General features: G+C 47.4%; 1 protein-coding gene across 10 annotated transcripts in view; it reads right to left on the bottom strand.

Moving 5' to 3' along the window:
• The window catches only part of CASZ1 (castor zinc finger 1), a 282,546-nt gene that overhangs the window by 28,297 nt on the left and 230,970 nt on the right, over window positions 1–23,279 (bottom strand). For all 10 annotated transcript variants that reach the window (XM_061450109.1, XM_061450107.1, XM_061450113.1 and 7 more), the window contains 6 exons: window positions 20,798–21,361; window positions 12,913–13,753; window positions 10,094–10,162; window positions 5,087–5,177; window positions 2,876–3,040; window positions 140–312 (listed from right to left, as the gene is read on the bottom strand). In XM_061450109.1, the coding sequence (XP_061306093.1) occupies window positions 140–312; window positions 2,876–3,040; window positions 5,087–5,177; window positions 10,094–10,162; window positions 12,913–13,753; window positions 20,798–21,361 (1,903 nt within the window). The remainder of the gene's footprint in view (window positions 1–139; window positions 313–2,875; window positions 3,041–5,086; window positions 5,178–10,093; window positions 10,163–12,912; window positions 13,754–20,797; window positions 21,362–23,279) is intronic.

The raw sequence follows: 23,279 nt of genomic DNA, 5'->3' as shown, positions 1-23,279 counted from the left end.
CTCTCAAGAGCAGTGCTGAGAAGGTCACGGCAGGGAAAATCAAGTCCCTGTGTCTACTCCTGAATTTATGACCAGGCAGGAGGTGGCAAACAGACCACACAACTCTGAGGCAGGATTCCTGCCCTTCCTGCTGTCTCACCTGCAGTGAAAGTGAGTGGTTTTCTGCCCGTAGAACTGGCATTCCACAGTGCCACAGTCCTCCGTGGCACGGAACCGCTGGAACCCATCGTTGATGAGCTGTGTGTTCTTCTTGTGAAAGTTCTCATGGGTCATCACGTCTGAGGTGCTTGTGTAGACCTTGTTACAACCCACCTACCCCAGGCCAAAACAGGGAGTCATCAGCACAGCATTGTAATAGCCCATCATTATTACCAGCAATAATAAACACATGAGCACCACACATACTTTTAATAGTTCCATTTGTGTGCTTGTCCTAGGAGTATTAAGTCATCTCTTTAATCCCCAATCTAAAGACTGATAGAGCAGTTGTGAAATAAATAAATAAATAAAACAACTCTCTGGGCATGAAACGGTAAGAGAAAAAGAGGAAGATGCAAAGGTATAAAAGACCAGCTACAGATAATCAGGCCTGCTTAGGGAGGCAGTAAACAGGGCTCCTGCTCTTAAGGAGAAAGGAACACGGACATATGCCATTACTTTTTGTTATCATGGAGCAACATGGAATGAAATAGAGGAGATTCACCTATCTGGGGAATACAAAGTTGACTGGGAATGAGTTATTTATTTCTAGTCCTTCTGGGAGGTAAGGCAGGGCACTGCAACATGAGGCAAATCTTTCTGAGTTTGTCATATACGGGTTTCATTCTAGCCAAGCATAAACCCTCTGTTCAGCTGACCTTAGCAAACCAGAGCCTTTTCTCCCCCGTCACTGTTCAACAGTACCACTCCAATAATTTGAAACTCGTGCAGCAAGTGGGAATGGTGTGACAAGGAGGGAATGCTGAAAACCTGCCTTCCTCTGGGCAAAGCGGGCAACTTTGCCATATTGAGTAAAAACACCCTGGAATCTGAAAACGTCCTCAAGCCCTGCTGAGGGAGGATTTTTTTTCCCTCTTCTTCTCTAGCACAACGTGTGCCAATGCCTGCACCATCTCAGAAGTGAAGAGAACAAAAACAGCACCTCTTAGTTCAGCCCAGGTTGATTCAAACAGGCAATAACAAACCCCGTGACAAATACCCAGGAAAAGAAAAAAATAACAAGGATCTCCAGCTATTTCCAATATAAAAGAGCCTCTCTCTCTGCACTGACACCTTGAAAAAAGACAGACCCTGCATGGCATTAAAAAAAAGAATTAAACAAAAACCTCCTTAGGAATAATTTGCAATGCAGCTCTTGGTGCTAAAGCCTAAAAAAAATGTCAGCTCATATAAACAACTAACTGAATTTTATCCACACCAATTATGGACATAAAGAAAAAAAAAGAAGCCCATGAGATGGATGGCACAAATTCTGCCATTTAAGCAGTATTTTCTTTAATTGGGAGTTTATATTCAGACACCTTTCCTGTAAGACACTGCTTACATGGGCATTATTTTACAGGAAGGCAGTGGGCACAGGATGGAATTAGCCATATATAGTGGTGGAAATTAGGGTCTTGATTTGAACTCAGAGTGACTTAAACCTGTGAAACATTCCTTGTACTCTAAAAAATATAATTCAACAAATCCCATCCTGCTCAGTTGAAGGAACTAAACAATCAATAATATGGAAGCACAGCAGAAAATGTCCTCAAGAGAAAGGCACATGAAGTTCCCAATTTATCAAATGTTGTAAGCACATGCTTAAACCAACCCCTATTCAGGACAGTACTTGAGTGCATGCCTAACATTTAAGTATGTGCTTAAGCCCCATTGACTTCAGAAAGCTTACCTGACTTCAAGTTAAACATATGCTGAAGTCTATCCCAACAAACTATTTAAGCATGTGATTAAGGCCTTCTGACTTTAACTGGGGTCTTAAACTGTTGGGATAGGGTGGGAAGCAAGACCTGAGTTTTTCAGGACAGAAAAGCTTTCACCAAGGTTTGCCTGATTATTGTTTGTAACCACAGTACGTTCTCATGGCAGTTGTTTAGGCCCCAGTCCTAATGAAACAAGTACATATCAAACCACTAATGTGAAGAACAATCAGGAAAAGATCCAAACAATCTGGTGCGTCTGTGTCTAAAAACAGTTAAAGGCATCACAGTTACATTTATGCAGCAACTCCAGCTCTGCCGTTGAAGCCTGGCTGGCTCTTGAAACAACATCCCAGCCTACACCATAGACAAGTACCACTGAAGAAGGAGACGGAGAACCAGGGGTGTTAAGTCTAGATATGTGACATTAAAGTTTAATTACTTTAGAAATTGATTATGGAGGAATGTAACCCAGGGCAGACCCAGGGAATGTTAAAGGGCAGATGTGTCACAGAAAAGTCTGATTTCAAGGGAGTGACAGATCAGATTTCAGCAGTGTGCATTGCAGAGAGGTCCCTGAATCTCAGAGAACAGGATTTGTTTGAACTAGTGAAGTCCAAGACTGTGAGAAAACCTTGAGACCTGTTTTGCTTCACTGCGTGCACAAGGCTTCAAAAACAGAGCATGGTGCCTCCCTTCACCCTTCCCAAAGCTGGGCAGAGAAAGTGCAATGAGGATAGGGCACAGACTCTTCAAAGGGATGCCTGATTGAGAAGTGAACAAGAGAGGCTATGCATGCCACCCATCACCTCAGGACACCCTCTTGCTGTCTAGTATGAGGCATTGGGCTGCCAGAACTCAAGAATCCTTTCAGTCCACCCCAAAAAGGACACAGCTCAAACCATGGCTCTTCATTTGCCTCGTGTGCTACCATCTAGTCCCCACCCAGCAGTTACCTGCATGCAGTGGTAGTGTGTGCTTTTCCCATTCAGGTGGCAGCCATGATAGTACACGCTACAGTCATCCAAGGGGCTGAAGCGCATGAAGCCGTGCTGGAGGGAATTATCTCGTTTCTTGTGCATGTTGTAATGCCGAATCACATCCTGTTTACTAGTGAATCTCTGGAGAGATACAGAGACAGACAGTGAGGCACACGTGATGGCAGTGGGTGAGTAATCCTAGGGGCAGAGTGAGTTTTGTTGTTGTTGTTAATAAACTTAACGTATAAGGAGTTTAAAGCTCAGCAGTAATCACCCCAAGAGAGTCAGATTAAAGAGGAATTGTGTGTATGTATCTTCTTGGTAAAGTATATACATGTGAAAAGCTGTAAACATGACATTGGGGTGATGTCCTGAACATGCTCCCTGCAGCTTTAAGACTGCAATTCTTCTAACATAATTTTAGCTGCTACTATCTCAAGAACTGCTATAGTTAGAAAGCAAACCACTGAACTAAGCAGCCTACAGGAGAGTAATCCAAGCTTCCAAATCACTCACTGTAGTGGTTAGCAAGACACTGGCTGCCACATTCATGTCAGACTACAAACTGGGAAAACCACTCTGCTTCTTCTACAGTATCTTCCCACTCTAAGTCTCCTGCCTCCCCTACAAGGTAGGATGGCTTTATTAGGAACACAAGGACATAGAAGTTTCTTCCAGTCAAAGAAAAAGATGGCAGCAGAGATCAGAGTTAAATCCGTATGACCAGAATATCCTTTTCATCCTCTACCTGCTTGAAGTAATGAAGGGGCACCCCACTGCCAGAGCAGGCTAAGTGCCTTTAAAATGAAGCTTTTCATTTCTATTTCCCACAGACATCAATATTTAACAGTGAAGGTGGGAAAGTAAATCTGGTGTTTTTTTTTAAAGAAATCAATATCCATTTATTTTGAGGAGTAATTGAAAAGGCCTGTATTCTAATGTTTAACAACTTTTCTAGTCTCCCTCATAGGAAACAAATGATTATCACTTCTACTCTTTCCTCCTATAATATCAATCCTGATCAATCTTGTTGGTATTGGCACGGGAATATACGGATATAGATTTCACCAGGAATCCCTTGGAGGCTGGAGGCCTGATTTCCCAGGGCGTACATCCAGGATTGCTATTGCCAATCACCCTTAATTTGTGCCCACTTATTACAGAGCGTTACTTATTCTAAAATATATCTCAGCCATAAAATAATTTGCATTTTAAAAAGCAGCCTAAATCCTTATTCCCTGCGAGACCAGACAGCTCCTTTGCAAGCAGCTTCCAGACTCCTCAGGAAATAATCATGAGGCCAATCATAGTAATAGGTTTTTCTGTCTTTCCATCCTTTGTGTTTCTTTCTGGTGCAGAGATATCCATCTCATGGTTGGGACAAACTCATCTCAATTACCAAATGCTGGGCTAGGAGGACCACTACATTCATCCCAGGGACAAACTTCTCCTTTAATCAATAGAAACCCACAGTCAAGCTCAGCAGATCCAGATCAACTTCCTATGCTGTGGTCAGACTCATTCCTTTGAGACCTAAAGGTCTCCTGGGATAGGGCTGAAGTTGTGTCTGATGCACAGCAGAGGCAAGCTCTGGGATTCCCACTTAGACACACGCAGCCTGACCACAGAAATGGCAGTGTCAAACTCCCAGACCTGGGAAGAGGGTAAACAAACACAGCACGTGATGGGGCTGGCCTGATGTGGCTATGCTGGCAGTTCTCCCAGTCATTACAGCATCCACACACTCCTGCCCCCATGCTTTCCCCACAAATCCCAGGCTGCTGCTGGTCTTATTGGGTGTTTTGCTGCAGATACTGCTGCTACAATGTCACTCGGGCAGCAGGAGGGAAAGAGACAGACTTAACAGATCAGCATTCCCTAGTTTCAGGCACAATTTGTAACATAGCACAATTTCACCGATACAAATCTGGAGTAGTTCCCACCGATTTGAGCTGATCTATATTCTGCTCTTCTTTATAGTGGTTTGAGTTTGGTTAAATGGTGTTAGATTGGGTTAAATGGGAACAAATTAGGGTTCTAGTAAATTCAAAATATATCTTGCCCTTGAAAAGTGAAGAGGCACACGTGTGTATGGGGGAGAAAAGCACAGGAGGACACACATCTCCCCCAGGTTGCATCCTTTTACATTCAGGTAGCTGTGCTGATAACTTTTTACCATTCTTTTACCTGGTAGTTGCACTCAGGGTCAAGGCAGTGGTAATGTTCTCTATACTGGTATGCACAGTGTATGTGTCCGCAGTGCTGACTGCCAGAGAACCTGCAAACATGAGAGGAGGACAGAAGAAAAAAAGGGAAAGAGAATAAAACAGTGTCCTGAGAGTAGTGCATGCAAACAAGGTACAAATAAATTAAGTCCCATTCCTGATTTCATTCCACATGTTTACAGCATTAAACCCCATCTCCTTTATCCCCTCCAAGGAGATAGTAACCCTTCAGCCTTCCTCTTCTTAGCTGTCACTATTTAGAGGTGCATCTTGAACAGGATTATTCAGGTCTTGTACTTCCATAATCTGTCTTTCCCTTTTAAATTCATCTCCATTATCTAAGTTGCTTACCTGGAGCAGAGTAAAAAAGGAGGGTTCCTTGAACTCAGTATCATACAATTCTAAAATTCTCCTGTGTGAGTTTAGATGCCTCAGAAAAGCTCAGGCATTCAACTGTATGAGTTATGTCTCAAGATTATGTTTTCTTTTTCTAGTCACAGCATGGTGTCACACTTTAGAGGAAGATTGCAAACCAGTGGATTAGATTAAACCATGCAGATAGAAGATGATCATGGCAAGATTGCACAGGAACTTTCAACGAGATGGGCAGATCAATGGAAAGATAGGTGAGATGGATCAACAGGAGCAGAAGGAAGCATTACAGACAGAGCATCTCAGCCCTGTGAGTGCATCTTCTCCCATGCACAACAGCCCTGCTAATCTTTATTCTCCATGTGGATACAGAATTGCTCACAACAAAAATCAAGTGCAGTGCAAAAACTGGGCTTTTCAGTCTGCTCTTGAGTGCCATTAAAAGGAGGACACAAAAAGCCACAGCCAACAACATGTACCCAATCCATTTGTTCAGGTCACCACCAAGCATTCTACCCAGAAGATCTGGAACCTCCCAACACACAGGGTGGAAAAATCCCCAGAAAGGCAGAAATGCCATTTAATATCTACATACAGACAGCACATAGGATGTAGTGAGTGACAGACACACAAGTAACTGGCAAAAGGGGACGATCCAGTAACAGGCTAATCAGTGCAATGAACTCTGATGTATATTTGAGAGGACCCTGGAAAAACTGAAGAGCTTGAAAGGGAAAAAGCAGCGGAGAGAAGCAGACTCAGAGGGGAAACATTCAAAGATAAAGTACCATCTGCTCAAAGGTTCCTCAAAGGTTCCTCCCGTCACTTAGTGCTAAACACAGCAGGAGTGCGTATGATAAAGGGCATGGGAAAGAAACAAGGAAGGGCAACGGGTAAAAAGGAAAAAATGAGGGGAGTGAGCATGTCCTGGGGCCATCAAGGAATGGGGCAGGAGCAGGGAATATTACGGATCATCATAAGGTGAGGTAACGCTAAGCTAGAGGACAGAGAAAGTCGGGATGGAAAGCAGGACTAAATAAAGTATTTCTGAAGCACAGTAAAGAAGAGGAGGTCAACTGTGGAGACAGCAGGGCCTCTAGGAGATGGAAAGGGGACTTAATTGACAGAAAAGATAGACATTGCTAAAAAATTAAATGACTTCTTTGCCTCAGCATTCACAAAGGGAGACAGGGACAGATGCCAGGAGCAGACATGCCTTTCCCTGGGGAAGGAGAAGAAATACTGCAGGAAATCAGGATCACGTCAGAACAGGTGATTGAGAAACTAGAACAAACCTCAGCAGCGGAGAAGAAACAAACCACAAGGCAAACAGCAAGGCTGGCTGCACAAACAAAGGTGTGGAGCAGAAAGCAGTGGAAGCGATTCCTGCTCAGTGCCTGGGCTGCTGTAAGGTTGGTACAGGACACAGGCAGCAGCCTTAGTCACTGTGCCATTAACCAGGTACATACAGCTCGGCAGCAGATTGAACCAGCTGGTCCTGCTGGTCCAGGGCTTTATGTCAGCAGCACCACCAGCAGCTTTAAAGGAAAGAAATTGCTCTGTCGAAAGCTTCCTCGCTATTCCAATGATGAGGGGGGGAAGAGAGAGCAAAGGGCTGTGAAGGCCTGGAGAACTGTGGAGCACGGGCCAGGCAGAAACAAGAGGAAGATAAACACCTTGCTGACATATAAACACCTTTGTAGCACAGCAGTCAAAATATCATTGAAAGTGAGGACACAACGTTACCAGAGATGCCAACTGCAGTGCAAGAAGGGCCAGCTAATGAAGAAATCCGACAGTATGGGATAAGTTACTTTAAGCATCCTAGCAGGAGTAACTCACAGGCACAGCTTTAAAAGCAAACAACTAAACAAGCACTCCAGCATTTCAAACTCTTACCCTCCCTTCCACGTGCCACAGAAAGGTGTGTGTGCTGTATACAGCGCAGGAAGGGAGAGGTAAGCGCACTACCAAACCATGTGCTTGGGGAAGAAGGGGAAGTGGCAAACACAGCACAAAGGGGATATTCTGCTCTTTCAGGCTGTGAGGTTAGGCTCCTAAAGGGTTATATTTATCCTGTGTTTCTTCTGACACTTGAAACAGTTCAAAGCTATTAATTTTTAAAGCACAGCATCTGTTTAGCTTTTTTCCTAACAGGAAAGCTTACACACCACACACTTACTTCCACGCATACACACGCACATTTACATGCACATACTCAAAGGTACATTAACACCCCTCTTCATTTACATCAATGTACCCACAATTTCCATGCACACTAACAGACACATACACCTGAAACAAGCTCACAGGCCATTTAATCACACTGTTATGCAAAACCAAACCCCTGAATTGTCCATACAGGCACATAAATTCATTTTCACCAGAACCACCCCCTCCCCCTTTCTTTAATCAATTCACTTCTATATATCTATTTATTTAATTGGGGGGGGGCAGAAAGAACTAGTCTTGATCTGGCAAGGGTGGATAAATAAATAACAATAAAAATAATAAATAAAGCAGTCAGCATGCTTCGAGTGTTTACAGACTCATTACCCTGTAACGATGATGTGAAAGAAGGAAGAAAAAAAAACCCCACCCCAATGACAAGGGGGGAGGAAAGCCACACAGAAATAAATATTTAAGCAAGTGCTGCCAGAAGCACCATCTGCTGAGGCACTAATAATAATAATAATAATAATAACTTTTTCTGTGGTCTCTTTTTTTTTTTTTAATTATAAATATACGGGGTGGGGGGGGGGAGGGCAGGGAAACAACCCAACCCAAACTAGCTAAGTAAGAGGTTTTGTTTTGTTGTGTGAGAGAATGGATTATCCCTGGGCAGCTTTTGGCAGTGGCTTTGGCAAACTCATTAAGCTAATTATGCAGTACAGACACAGAGTGTCGTGTCTTTCTCCCCCCACCCCTTGATTTTAAAGCTTTAAACTGTTTTTAAAATGGTGTGTAAATTGAAGGGAAGTGGCTGTGCTGCCAACAGGCGGCTTGGGGAGCTTTTTAAGCAGGATGTGGTGGCCCTTAGCTATCTCACAAGCCTCCCTCAGTTACCTGCCTGACCCAGGGGAAGGGGCTTGCAACGTGCTGTGGAAAGTGGATGTGGGTGAAGTGTTTATGTAGGTCTCTGGCAAAGTTCAGTGGTAAATGTTCCATCCCTGGCAGCATTCAAGGTCAGGCTGGACAGAGCCTTGGGTGACATGGTCTAGGATGAGGCTCCCTGCCCAGGGCGGGTGGGGTTGGAACTAGATGATCTTAAGGTCCTTTCCAACCCTAATGATTCTATGATTCTGTGCTTGAGGGTGGAACCTGGGGACAGAAAGGGTGGCATCTCCTCTCTCACTGCAGTACCTCAGCAATTTCAGCAATAGTAGGGTGCTGCTCCTTCTGCCCTATGCAAAGACGGGCTTAAACTGTCCTCTGCTCTCCCAGGAGATTATCAGTTGCCAAATGCACTAGAGGCACTGCTGCTTGAGGAACCATGTGTGGTGGTGCAACTGTCCTCTCTTCCCATGTGGTCTTTTGTCCCCTCCTCCTACCTCAGGGATTTGGGCAAAAGGGAGGAAAGGAAATCACCTCTCATCCACTCTCCAGCTAGGGAGAGCACTGTTCCCACCCTGCCTATGTGCCAAGATCCTCCCTTGGACCTTCCTAGCTGCAGACTGCCTCCCACAGGCAGACTCTCCGGATCTGGCAAGGTGGGAAAGCACAGTACGTATTTCCCTCCCCTCTTGTTAGCAAGTGCCCACAGTGGGAACAAACCCTTTAATTTTATCTCTGGAGAGAAGTGCTTGCTTGCTTCCCTGACTGGCGTCTTTCTGTACATCAGGGGCTTCTACAGTAAGCTTTCTCACAATGCAGACAGAGGATTCAACAGGCCAGGGGCAAAGGCTGATAGACCCTTTACACCATGAGTACAGGAAGGTGTTATGCAATAATCTCCTCTGTCCCTTTGGCTCTCATGATGTTACTCACTCTGTCTCACCACAACAGCCCTGGGCTCCCTCTCAGCACTGCTCATTCCTGACCTAAGCCTGCCCACACCTGTGATAAGGTGTCCTAGTCTGCACCTTATTCAGTGAGGGTTTCTCATACAGATGAGCTGAAAAGTTTTCTAGGATAAACATCCCACACTCATGCTAAGACCCGCCCAACCCTGAGTTACTTGTGAATTCCTCCAGCCTAGACTCTCAAAGGCGAGATGTTCTTTGCTTGCCTCTTGCAGGCACCAGACATGGTAGGCGGAAAAAAGCTGGAGACAGCACAGCAATGGACAGAAAGAACAACAGTCAAGAGACAGTGCTCCCATTTAAATCCTGGGCTTCTGCAGTGAAACATTTTTCCACTATTTGTCACACGGTCTAACAGCTCTGGGGAGCTGAGCATGCTCTTGGCATGCTTGTACACCTCTCACAGCTACTGCTCTCCCAGGCAGGAGAACAGAGCAAGTACAGATGCCAGAGGGAAATGGAAGTGCCAACGACTGGTTTAAACACTTGATCCAGATGGACAAGACCTGATCTCTCCCACCACCATTCCACCCTCTTCCAGCCCTCTCCCCAAGAAAGTCAAGAGTTTTGCCTACCTGGCAATATACTTCTGGTAAATGTTTACATCTTCGCTGACAGCTGGTTTGTCAGTGGGCAATCCATTCCTAATGAGAAACACACAGGGCAGAGCTGGTTAGAAGGCAGGAACAGGGCACAGCCTAAGATCCTTGGTTCACTCACACACCACTGACACATCTGGAGAGACGGCCCAGGAAAGAGTACCCAGCAAAGCCATCCATACGTTTAACCTCCCTCTTCCTTGCCCTTCAAATCCTGCACCCTTTTCCTAGGGAACCATAGTCTACCTACCACCCCTCCTGCATATTCCCTCTTTGTGGACTCAATTCAGTTTGTTGGAGACACTGAGAAGGCCAACCACGAAAATCTGCTTCCACAGAAAAACCCTGAATACCTATAAAGAAACAAGTGATGGCTGCAGTAAAACAAACACCTCCTTAAAGCACCTTGCAACACTGCCCTTATTTGCATGGAAGGGCCACCAAGAAGAGTCTCTGTCTTTCAGCCATGCTGTGAGCTGCTGCACATTTCCTGTGGCCACCAGTCACCATGCGCTGCTACCTGGTACCAGCAAGCTGACTACAGCACACGAGATGGGGCTTTAACGACCTCTTTTTTCATAGATACCCCAACTCCAACAGATGGGCAGCAAAGGTATTTATGAAGAAAAATCCAACCCAACTGCACCCAACTGTCACATAAGCCTGGGGTTACTTAACACCATCAGGAAGAAGACAAAAATTACATCCTCAGTGAGTTCAGCAAGAGGAAAAAGAGATACAGGGCCAGACTCCAGCCTACCTAAGAGCCAGCGGCATACCAACATGATCCCAGGCAGACTCTATGTGTCCTTCCTTCTCAGTTTTGCCCACGCCCAACCTCCACTCCTACCCATGACAGCTCTGTAGCCTAGTTTAAACAAGGACACTTTCACGGAGAGTTCACCTGAAGTAGGTAGATTAGTTCCAGGAAGGTTAAGAGCATTAGATGTCAGAGAAATTAAACCCATGGCTAGGGCATACGTGCGTATGTGTGAGAGTAAGAGGTAATTCCTCCCAGGCTATTTGGTCCCAGTGGGGACTGCGAATAGAAAGCCAGGTCCCAAATACCACAGTTAACACTTCCTCCACCAGCACAACTAATGGGCTGCTTTCTTTTGTCATGAAAGCCTGTATCTAGTAAGCAGCCTGAAGGAGAATGGATCCCCTTCTGTATTCTTGTGTGTGATCAGAACACTGGGAACTGCCAGGTTGAAGGCCATGGTCACTTCCATTCCTGTTACAGCCCCATCACGATGCCCCAGTTGAGGAAGTCCTGTGGCTAGAGGAGAGACCACCATGGTGCTGCAAACCCACACCTGCAGGCAGCAGGACATGAGCAAGAGAAAGGAAACTGAGATCCCAGTGCAACACCAAAGCAGGCAAGAAGAGGCACACAACCACCCAAGCACAGTTCTAGGATGGCCACTGAATTGCAGGCAGCTGAGCATCCTGCACACTCTTCAGCCACAGAGCCCCTGTCCAAGTCACCCATCACAACAAGGCATTGTGCCTACACGAATATTTACAACACTTGTTTTTTAGTAACAGGAGTCTCTGCCTGCCATCTGGAGCACAGAGAGGGCTCATCCTGAGCAGGGGCCAGATGCAAATGTTAATAAACCTCTGCCCTTTCCAATACACCTTAACCATAGGGCTCTCAAATCTGTCTGCAGGCAGCTGGGAAATGACTGTTGCACATGGAAGACACGTATCATTAGCTCTGCCTTCCAGGTGGGGAAACACGGGCAATGGGGAAAGCAGACTTGCCTGAGATTGCAAAGAACATTCAAGTGAGGATACAGCCCAAGGTGCACATATTAAACATAAAACATCCTTCCTGATTACCAGAGCACAAAGTAGTAGGACGTGTGTAATAGCATTTGCCACGGAAGTGCAGGACAGAGGTCCTAGACTTAATATAAATGTCCCCATGGGATTCACAGCTCACAACAGTCCCAGGCTCATAGCAAGAAACAAGTAAATCCAAACCATGACAAGAAAGCAGAGAAGTCCCCCATTTCCTCTGTTTGCAGCTTCATGTGCATATGTAGCTTTTCTACAGCTACCACCTCTAGAAGTCACGTTACAATGTAATCCAATGTTTGGCAAGGCCTTGAGATACCTCCATTCAGACAATGGCACCACTGCAGATTGCCAGCAACATGTGTAGGAGGTTATTAGTGGTAATTGAGCTAATGAGTTTGCCCAGTCTGAGGGGTAATTGAATCACCTCTATTTGTGCAAGGAACAAGCAAATTGAGAAGACACAGGCCTGGCCCCACAGAAGTTGTATGTGCATAACTCCTATGAAAATTGATGGGAATTAGGCACCAAAATGTCTTCTGAGATCTGGGACAAACAAAAAGCCCCATCTTGCTAACAGTAAAGTCAGCAGAGTTTTGCCATTGAGTTAAATAGCTGCAAGAATAAGGTTTTAGTACAAACACAGTTGGATGCCTGGGGAACCCAAAGAAGGAGAAAGTAAAGTAGTTACAACTTTGACCTCAGAGTGCTGATAGCACCATGCTCCTTCACCTTTCATTTTAACATACAAACATAGAGCAGTAGGCTCTAGAGTCATGGCTGTGACTGCTGATGGCAGCCTATGTCCTTAGTGCCAATAAAATAGAGATATAAGGTGCAACAGAGGAGCAGACACTCCAACAGAGCAAAAAGAAACATCACACATACAATGCAGTATTTATCATCACAGGAACTGGAATTGCCCACTGATCCACACACAGACTTCAGGGACGATGCCCCACTAAGACAAAGAGAACTGGAAGGCCACTTACTTTACTGTAGAGACTGTTCCAGTTGTGATGGAGTCTGTCTTGGAGAAGGTTGACTTCAGGTACTCAGGAGTGTTGAATGACAATGAGACGGACTGCTCTGGTCCAGCCACAGGAGTGCTGCTGGGGGTACTGGCGAGGGGAGCAGGGGCCAGGCTGGGTGTTGGAGCTTTTACTGGAGTAAGCTTCTGAATGCTCCTCACATCATACTTGGAAGGCCGGCCTACCTTGCCTGTCTTGAAGGCAATGGCTCCTCCCATATCTGGGCTTCCTTCTCCAGGCTTGAAAAGGTGCAAGTACTTGACGTTTTCTAGGTCATACTTGGAGGCCTTCTTGTAAGTGTTGCCATTTTGTGGCCTGATGCTCTCACCTGTCTTCAGCTTCTGAATGAAGAAGTCATATTTGGAGGCCCGTGACATGAGGCCCTGCATCTGGGAACTGCTGGGAGAAGGCAGCGGCAGGATGGTGGCTTTGGTCTCCGTCAGCATGGAGGCATCTGCACCTGGCACCCGAATGGGCTGTGCCAGCACTGAGGAAGTTTCTTTGCCCAGCTTGGAGCCCAACTCCTCAGATTTGGTCAAGTGCATGGGCCAAGAGAGCTGCTCTCCAGCTTTCAGTTTGCGGATGTACTCCTCATACTTGGAGAAGCGGGCCCGTTTGCTCATGGCATCTTCACCAGGGAGAGAGGCAGCAATCGCAGGGGCCTCTGAGGTAGCAGCATTCAGCTTATCAAAGCTGATCTTGCGAGCCAGCTCATCCCGCATGTTCTGGTCATCATAGCCGAACATGCCTAGGAACTCATTCATGGTGGTGGCCGCATAATCTCGCAGCGATGAAGCTTCCCCTGCAGACAACCAAAGTGAGAGAGTCATACAAGGCGCTGATATTTCTTCTCCTCCCATGCTAGCGGCAGCAGCAGGGAGGGGGAGCAAGGGGAGAGGGGAACATGATCTACTGACGTTTGGCTCACTTGTTAGGTTTTACGACTCTTAAATTAATTTGTTTAAAAAAAAAAAAAGTAATTAATACTGGGGTAAAATAAAAAGAGTTCATCAATGCCAGGAAAATCAATTTCCTAAATGTTCTAGCCGATGGCTTTTCAGTACATTAAACAAAGTTTCATAAATGTCTCTGCACTCTTGCCTTGGCCTAATATGAAGAAAAAGTAATTTTACTGGAAGTGAGACCAATGCCAATATGCCGAGGTTTGTACAATTCTGTCCTTGTGTGTGTTTGTATATGGAAGGAGGTGCACAGAAGATAGATGGCAGAACATGTGCATATGCAAGGGGAGGAGGGAGCAGAAACATGTAAGATATGCTATGTGTGCTGGTGAACAGCAGGGCTCAGAGCAGGCAGGACAGCACGGTGTGAGATGGCTAACGGAGACAGGAGAAGGGCAGAATGGAAAAGCGCAGAATAGAGAAGGAGAGCAGTAGAGATGGAGACTAAGGTGGGTAAAGAGCAGCAGAGGCTACATGCATGAGAAGCTTGGCAAGGAGTGGAGAAGAGAAGGCAAGACAGAGAGGACAGCTCCCCATTGCTGTTGAAGTCCTTCCCTTCCCTGACAATTTTGTAAGAGTTCTTCCTTCTCAATCCCAATGGCTGGAGAGCTACTGCTCTCCACATAAAAAGGGGACACAGTTCAGTGAAGGCTGTGGTAACCTACAGGCAGGTTCCCAAAGCAACCAGGAACAACTTCCAGTAAGGGGAAAGTCCACACAGGTGGAAAATAGGTATGGAACAGCCTTCTCTCCATCTGGATTTGGACTGAGGACAGAAAGAGATGTTTTCCTGATGTGAACTCCAGAAAGGGGGAGAAAGCCTGTTCTCTGGAGCCGAGGCTGGGAAGGGGCAGGAAGGGGTTAGTCTACCTAAACATGATCACGGAGGAATGAGCAAAAGCTGTCCTTCTTTGGGTTTCTCCCTCCCTTCCTCTCTTCCCTACTCCCTCAGGCAGTTTCACAGGCCACCAGGAGGGGAAGAACACACATCTGGAGGTCACCCAGTATCAGTGTAAAGGAGGAAATAAAGATTACCCTGACGTGCCAGCTTGGACTCATTTAGGCTTCAGTCTGACATAGCGCTCCTCCTCCTCTCCCTCTCACTTTCTCCTGCAGCATAAAGATTTACTGTGTGCAGGAGTCCTTCAAACCTCCCTCGTCATCTTTTCCAATCACTCACTCTAGCTCTCATGGGCATGCACACCCCTTTACAGGGAGCCAACACAAGGAGATACACTAGCAGCAGAATGGAGGTCCTGGGTACTAAGTCCTGTTCAAACCAAACCAACACGGCCTTGATACATAGTGGAAAAGGAAGGTACCAAGGCATAGCTGCAGAATAGGTGAGCAGATCCAAAGCATAAAAATGGAGCCCTAGGATTTGGAGGATCTGACAGCCAATAATGCCATACACAGAGGCATGCACATACACGAGATCATTTCCATACACACAAGACCCAGTCAATGAGCAAAGTTCAGCTTTCACAACTCAGTTTTCACAGGACAATACAGAGGAAAAGACTGGCTGTAGTGGGCACTAAAATGGGCAAGACCATAAAGGTCATACTCCCATTTCATGCCTGGGAGAACTGTGTTTCGGTGGCAGAAGTGCTGCAGTATTAGTTCCTTATGTACATGGCAAGTTAGAAAGGCAATGCAAAGAATATGCCTGAAGCAGGACAAAGACACACTTGCTAAGTGATGGGACCTGGATGGGATTTTGGGATGCCTGACTTCAGAATAAACACCCTCCTAGTTGGAGAACGGGTGACAATGCCCCTACAGTGTCTGGCTCAGGTTGCAGCTTTCTGTAGCACAACCTCAAGGGTCACTATTAATCTTAAAGGATGTTAAATGCAGATTCATGCCCCACAGTGTCCAGTAACAAGACCTGCCAGAAGGAAAACACTACGAAAGGCTGTATTACTCCATCCTCAGAGGTAGGATCATTTCACCTGTGCTTCCCCACTTGACCCCCTCCTGTGGCCCTTCCAACCCCTTACCAAAGCCATCAACTTTATCTTTCACACAGACATATTAAATAATTTCATCTTGCTTTAAAGCAGTTCTCCTTTTACCTTTTTTTCCTCTCTTCTCTACCTCCATTTCAGTGTAACCCTATGGCCCAACAAAAGTGATTAAACCCAAGAAATCCCTATTGGGTCTAACACTTCCTTGTTTTTGTTAAATCTGCTTTCCCTTGTTCTGCTTTTCCTTTCTTTTTGGACCTGTGAAACAATCCCCTAGCTTCCTTCACAATCTTCTGACTTCCAAGCACTGCACAAAAAAGCTCCAGCTGGCCTGTGCCAAACTGCAATGGCAGGAAAAACACCACAGAGAAGATCTGATAAGAAATTAAACTGTTAAGTGTGATTTTTACTAGCTTTAACAGCTGCCCTGAAACCCAGCCAGTGGGTACCTGCTTTGGTACCCATGCACCTTGACCTCAACTGGTACAAACAATTGAATGCAAAACCTAAGATTAAAGGAAAAGGGGGAGTGTTCAGACCTTTTTTTTGAGCTTTGCAAAGCCTGAGCTTGAGTTCAGGATTCATTATCCTGGATTTAATCCTCTCACCCCTGCCAAAACACCTTGCATTCTGCTTTTCCTTTGCACAAATTTGGCTGCAGGTGATCACAATACCCTTGCTGATCAACTGCTCCTCAGTCCTTCCTAATCCACATCTCAGACAGTTCCCACTACTCGCTACCAGCCCAGTGCACCTTCACTCATCTCAGCACAAGCCCACCAACATACCCGCTAAAGCCAAGACAACCTTCACTTATTTGCACCTAATCAGAAGCCTAGAGGCTCTTCTAGTGGAGGCACTTTAAGAGAGGGAGCTGTCTCGCCAGAGAGATGGCAGGAGACCCAGTCAACTCATTCTACATATACTTTTCAAACAACAGCAAAGGGGTAATCATTATTACCTAGTTGATAGAAAACCCTCCTCATATCCATGTGCAGACAGAAGTTAAGCAGGACATTGGCTGGGAAACAAATCCCAGTGAGAAGTGCAAAGCCACAGAGCCACAGGAAGCCTTGTCCCTGAGTTTTCTCTCCCCTCCCTGCACTGCATTTTTCTCTCCTTTTCTCTGTAATAAAAGGGCTCCCTCTCCCCTTGCCACTGCTCTCCATTTGTGGGCATTGCCCAAGAGCACAGATCTGTGTGTCTCAGAGCAGCTATCGTATCACAAAGGATCCGAAGCTAGCAAAAAAGGGGCTAAAAATAGCCTGCAGCAGCACACTATATATGGAAGGAAAAGCAAAACAGCCCAAATGGAGTGCAAGGTCTGGATACTGGGGGATGGGACATCCCAGCCAGAGCTCTGTCCTTTATTCTGCTTGGGAGGGAAAACACGTAGACTTGGGGACTATAGAAACTGCCAGTCATCATGCATGTTCTCCCAAGTGGAGTCTCCCCAGGAAATTATGAAGAGAAACCCCCACCTCATCAAAAACAGGGCCAATATTCCCTTTCTAAGACACTTAGCCAACAGGATAATAAAAGAAAGAAGCACTTTGACAGCTTGTACAGGGGAAAGCTTCTGGTGACTACTTTAGCCCACTATGTAACAGAGTAAAGAACACGGGACTGTATAGGAAAATCTCCCTGGGTATGTGTGTGTCAGTGAGCTTGTGGAAAGGGATCTCTGTCAGAGACTGTACTGGGAAACCTAAATGCTATATATAAATGTGTGTAGAGATGGGTCAGTCAGTGGGCAGGAGAGGGTGCGTGAATGAATGAAGAAACGTATCTGCATGTCCAGATCAGCTTCTGACAACCATCTGCTGACAGACAACAGCTTTGTGACTCCTGAACATGTTTCCTAGCTGTACTAGAGAGGGAGGCACATAAGGCAAGACTGAGCACCGACTCAGTCCCTTCTTTCCAGAGGGCTCAGAAAAAGCGACAGGGATGGACCTATATGCATGTCCTCCATCTTGTTTAAAAGCAAGAGGATTGAACAGCATAGACCAAGTCTCTGCAAACTCTTATCTCAGGCGCAACAAGCTTCACTGTCTCACCCTGACAAAGGTGGCAGGGGTTTGGCACTAGACTACAGGAGGACATGAACAGTAGCTGAAATCCCATAAAGCAGGCTGTGTGAGTACACACTGGGACTCCAGGAAGCAGGAACCCTTCAGCCCCATATAATCAGGATTACTTTCCCTACAGACCAAGAAAGCCAGTTAGATGTAGGAACTGGTTTCCTGTGTGGCTCTTTTCACCCAAGTTTCCAGCTGATGAAAGAAATATGGGCTCAATTTTAAGTGCTGCTGAGCACTGCCAGCTCTGTATCCTCTATCTCCTCAGAGGGAGCACAGGCATTCAGAACCCTCAAAACCACATTCCTGCACTGATTCCCCTGAAGCTGGATTGACCAGGAGGGAAGAGTTGTACTCCTCTCCTCTGATCTGACTGCCTCCTGCAACGCCCCAGTTCCCAGGAAAAAAAAACCTCCTTTTTGGTATAGGCAGTTCCAGCTCTCACTGGAATGAACTGGTCTGAGAGGACCCAGTGATGAACAGCTTAAAATCCATTTTCTGGAACACTGACAGGAAAAGACAGAAGAGGCAAAGAACTCTGTCCTTCCCAAAGCAAGGGATGTTTCAGTTTGTGCTTTCCAGGGAAATGTTGTGAACGACATTTACAACAGGGTTCTTGAAACAGACGCTCGAGACCTGGCAGCACGTCTGTTTGCAAGTCAAATCCCATGGGGCTGTATATGTAAACTGGACGCCACATGTGCTATTACCTGCCTTAAACATAAATGAGCCTGCAGCCCCCCATGAGCGCTTATACATTTTTGCATAATCCTTTGACAATACAGCCCCACAAAGACATTTTACCGAGAACCCCTACCCCAGAGCGAACCCTCAGTTCCTTTGATTTCCCCCAGTTTGGTAACATATTTTTTATATTTAAGTTTCCCTCCTTTTAGTTTTCGTAGCAAATAAAAGCTGTGAATGGGGTGGGGGGATTAAAACAAACTAAAAACAGAGTCCAGGCACAATCACCTTGTGTCTGGGAACGACAAGGGCTTTCCTATCAAAGGAAACTGAAGGTCACACTTTTCCTCATTGATCTTGCAATGTTTGTTAATTACTCTGTCACTGATGTGGCGAAGGATAATTAAACAGCTCTGTTTATATCTTATATGCATAATTATGTGCGCTGCCACTGAACTCGTGAAGACTAGAGAATGTGCCTCTCCAGAAGGGGAACGGACAGACGGAGATGAGCTTCGGCTGCATTATTAACAGGAGGAGGAAAACATGCGCGCACACAAAAGGGGGAAAGTTTGATGGATTCACAAAGTGCTGAGATCAGGGGAGGGGTGCATGCAGGTGGAGCAGATTAGGGGGAGATCTTTCTATTACACATTCAACCCAGCTGAGTGACAAATCGGGGAGGGAGCTGATCTGACTTAATGGAAAGAATTCAATTTACCCTAAGCCTTTACTGAGGCTTAGCTTACTCACACACACCCCAAAATCAATCTGGGGGGAACCCGGGTATCAGAAAGCATGAGTGGAATTCATCTGGGGCTTTTCCCAACATTTCTTGCTGAATTCAGTTTTTAAATCATAAAATGGTTTGGGTTGAAGGGACCTTAAAGCCCACCCAGCTCCAACCCCTGCCATGGGCAGGGACCCCTTCCACTAGAGCAGCTTGCTCCAAGCCCCTGTGTCCAACCTGGCCTTGAACACTGCCAGGGATGGGGCAGCCACAGCTTCTCTGGGCACCCTGTGCCAGAGCCTCAGCACCCTCACAGGGAATGAATCACAAAAATAAGGTAGAAGCTATCTGAAAATCAACTCACAGAGAGCCCATGGAGCACACCCTGCACCTGCACCAGGATGGCACCCCACACCGAAACAGGGGGGATGTAAAGGGCTGGACCCCATAGTTTCACCAGCTCCAGCCCGAGCTGCCTCAGGAAGGAGGCACCGCCATGGCGGGCAGCAGCCCCTCAGTGCGGGATGAGGGAACAGCCGGCAGCAAAAAGGGATCAGGTTTTGGGTTGTGTGCTGGACTGCTCTCTTACAGCTTCCTATTAACACCCAGAAGGGCTCTGGTAGGCAACCAGGATCGGTGCTGAAGTCAGGCAGTACCTGAGGGCAGCGAGCTCCGAGCTCCCTGACACCACAGCGCCCACAACCTGAGGGCAGCAGCAGGGGCTCAGCTGGGTCCCTACGGGACGTGCTGCTCCCCTGGCCATGGCACGGCATGGCACAGCTCAGCCTTCCCCCGCGGGTCGGGCCCGGTCTGATCTGATCCGATCCAATCCAATCCAATCCAATCCAATCCAATCCAATCCAGTCCAGTCCAACCCACTCCCACCCATTCCCCATGGAAAGCCGCCACTCACCGATCGCCTCCCGCCGCTCCTTCCAGAACCTTCGCCCCCCAGCACACACCCGCCTTCTCAGGTGCGGCCCCGCCCCGCGCCGCAGCGCCCCCTGTCGCTCAGAGCCCCCCGTCCCGGGCAGCACCACGAGGCCCCTGTTCCCCCCCCCGCCATGTGCAATGGACGACCAGGAAAGCAGCACGGTGCACAGCGATCTCCATCCAAATGGTGTGAAGGTGTCTGCAGGGGCTGATCTACCCTACCAAGGGATGTAGGACCACTTTTCCTTCTCCAGGGAATGAGTCACCCACCCTCACCCATGCCCCTCTTGGGAAGGGGAGGCTGGAGCAGAGGCAAACTCAGCATGGTCCCGAGAGCAGAATGCCAGGGCTCTGCCAGGGGATCGAGGCTTCACTCTCCTCCTTGGCTGCCCGATGCAGACAGCATCTACACGGACACAGCAATGACTTTGTCTGTCCCACAGATAACAACCCTGGAGCTGGAGGAGGAAGGGGCAGAGGACTCACCTGAGGCAGTTCCTCCCCCCAGCTTGGAGCCTGTCTCGCCACTGGAGGACCGGTAGGCATCGTCCTTCAAGGCTGGCCCATCTGAATCCCTGTCATCCAAGAAGTTGCCATCCTGCGAGCTCCTCAAAGCATCTGCCTCGTCCCCGTTATCTTCCTCGTCGCTGCAGCCCTTGGGCTGCACCATGTAAACCCCTTCGGGGGGCACCTCCGTGCTCTCCTTACATTCCTTGCCCTCCGCTCGCCCCAGCAAGGGCTCCTCGTTGTATTCCCCATTCACCCACTTCTCAATCACCTCCCTCCTTTTGTCCTCCTCGATCTTCTGCACGCGGCTGAGTCCATCTGAGAACTCCGACCCCAGTTCCTTGGTCCCAGGCTGAGGCAGGTCCTTGTTGCTGCTCTCCCGCTGCGGGCCCTTGTCTGCCCGTGCCTGTTCGGCTCCCCCGTGGTCGAAGACGACCTGGCGGCTCAGCTTGGCACAGATGGCATTTAGCTTCAGGCCGCCTTTGCGCTTGGCAGCCATTGTGGGTTTTCCTGAGGCTGCGTCAGTGCATATAGTTCTTTCAGCTGGAAAGAGAGAGGGGAAAGAAGCAGGGAAGGGCATTAGTGGGATCAGACAACTTGAACCCAAACAGCAAATGGCTGGTCCCAACCCAACAGGGCGTTAGGCATGGCCAGTGTCACCCTCTGAGAGGTGGCACTGCCCTCCGTTTCCTAAGATCTGAGTGGAAGCCCAGCCAGGAGAGCCCGGTGAGGGGCATGTTCTGAACCTTCTACTATTAAAGGATGCCTCAAGAAAGAGGCATGTATTTATGCTGGGACTGAACAGGGCGCAAAAGGCACCAAACATCTCAGGTAGGTGAACAAGGAAGGGACCAGCCTTTGCTCCTGGCTTAGGCAGGATATGAGCTCTGGTAAAAGCCTGGCTTGCTCTCCCTTCAGACTGCAGCACCACCTGCTTTCAGGTCCCCAGCTCCATCCCAGATGTGCTGGCTGCCAAAACCACACCAGCCACAACTGCACCCAACCACATGCAGCAGGGAAAACAGCTTCCCAAGCCTAAGCCAGGGATGGTGAGGAACTCCCTGAATGGAGTTTGCACATAATCTCAAAGAGAACCAGTATGCACCAGAAAGAACCAGTACCAAGGACATGAACCCCTCTAGGTCCATGCACTGGAGCACCAGACTGGTGTGCAGTGGTATGGAGAAAATCTGGTTGGTATGATTTGATCAGGCTCCTTTGCCTGCTCTCACACAGGAAATTCTGCTCTCACACTTCCCAGCACAATCAGCTAATTAGTGTGGGTTTGTTATTTTAATGTAGTTTATTCATATGTGACAGCTAGTAAAGGAGGGGTAAGAGAAAGTGGGGGAGAAAGGAAGAAGGTAAGGTCTTAACTTCAAGGTCACGCAGAATCTTGAACTAAATGGTTCCTATCAGAGTCACTTGCATAATTATTGTACCAACAATTAGCAAGATTCAGTTGCAAATAAAAGCAAAAACCTGATTCTAAAGCAGCTGCATTGTCTCATTCCCCTCTTTATTTATGACACTTCTGACAGGCACCCAGACTAAGAAGGGTTAAAGGTCCCAAGGCAAGAAACGTGCACACAGCTGGGCTCTTCCCCAGCACACAGTGTCGCTATGCTTGCCACTAACACTGCATTGGAGTTGCTGTTGGGACATTGCTGGAGGTCCCTCCAAAACATGTTCTTGGACTCCTATGTCGTGCTGACAGAGTGGCCAGAGAGCAAACAGAAACCGTCTGCCGACCTTGAGAGGTGAGAACGGGTTCCTCCACTGCACAGGAGTCCCTCATGGCAGCTCAGCCTGCACCTCCCTGTCACCAGCACAGAGGTGCTGCTCCAGAGAAGAACAGAGAGATTAATCAGACCCCCTACAATGCATCCAGAAGCCATCATGACAGCCCCTAATCCCATAACATGACAGCCCAATACAAACAGAGTGAAACTTTAGACCTGCTGTCCAAGAGCCAGAGAGTGGCTGCTTAGCATAAACTCCTGACAGCTTCAGACACGCTTCCCTGTCAAGGTTTGCAAGAAAAATCCCCCCCCAACAAAGTTATCAGCCACACACACACAGAGAGGCAAAACAAACTCCCCTGCTTTCCAAATGCACCCCCCTACCCCCGGCACTAACACCTACGTGCAATCATGCTTTCACAAAGGGAAAGCACACTGTTGCCCCCAAACACATACCTCCCCACCTAGAGACTAGAGCTGTTCAAGAGCTGTGTGTATGTGCTGGCATGCTCCACAAGTGCAGTCAGACACGTACGGGTTAAAAAGTCCCATCTCCCCAAAAATACATTCCCGTACGTTTCCCCACGCATTCCCCTTTCACACATTCCCCCCGCACACGCACGCAGTCCTCACGCATACAGATGGGCACCGGCAGACGCCCATCAAGCTGCAAAAGTCTCTGTGTGCTGGCACCTTCCCTTCCCATCACATTCCCACTC

The sequence above is a fragment of the Pezoporus flaviventris genome, unplaced genomic scaffold, assembly GCF_033815535.1.
Source record: "Pezoporus flaviventris isolate CSIRO_AGI_PZ_B2104156 unplaced genomic scaffold, CSIRO_AGI_Pfla_v1 ptg000009l, whole genome shotgun sequence".
Lineage (NCBI taxonomy): Eukaryota > Metazoa > Chordata > Aves > Psittaciformes > Psittacidae > Pezoporus > Pezoporus flaviventris.
The sequence above is the reverse complement of the archived record's forward strand: the minus strand, read 5'-3'. Positions and strand labels throughout refer to the sequence as shown.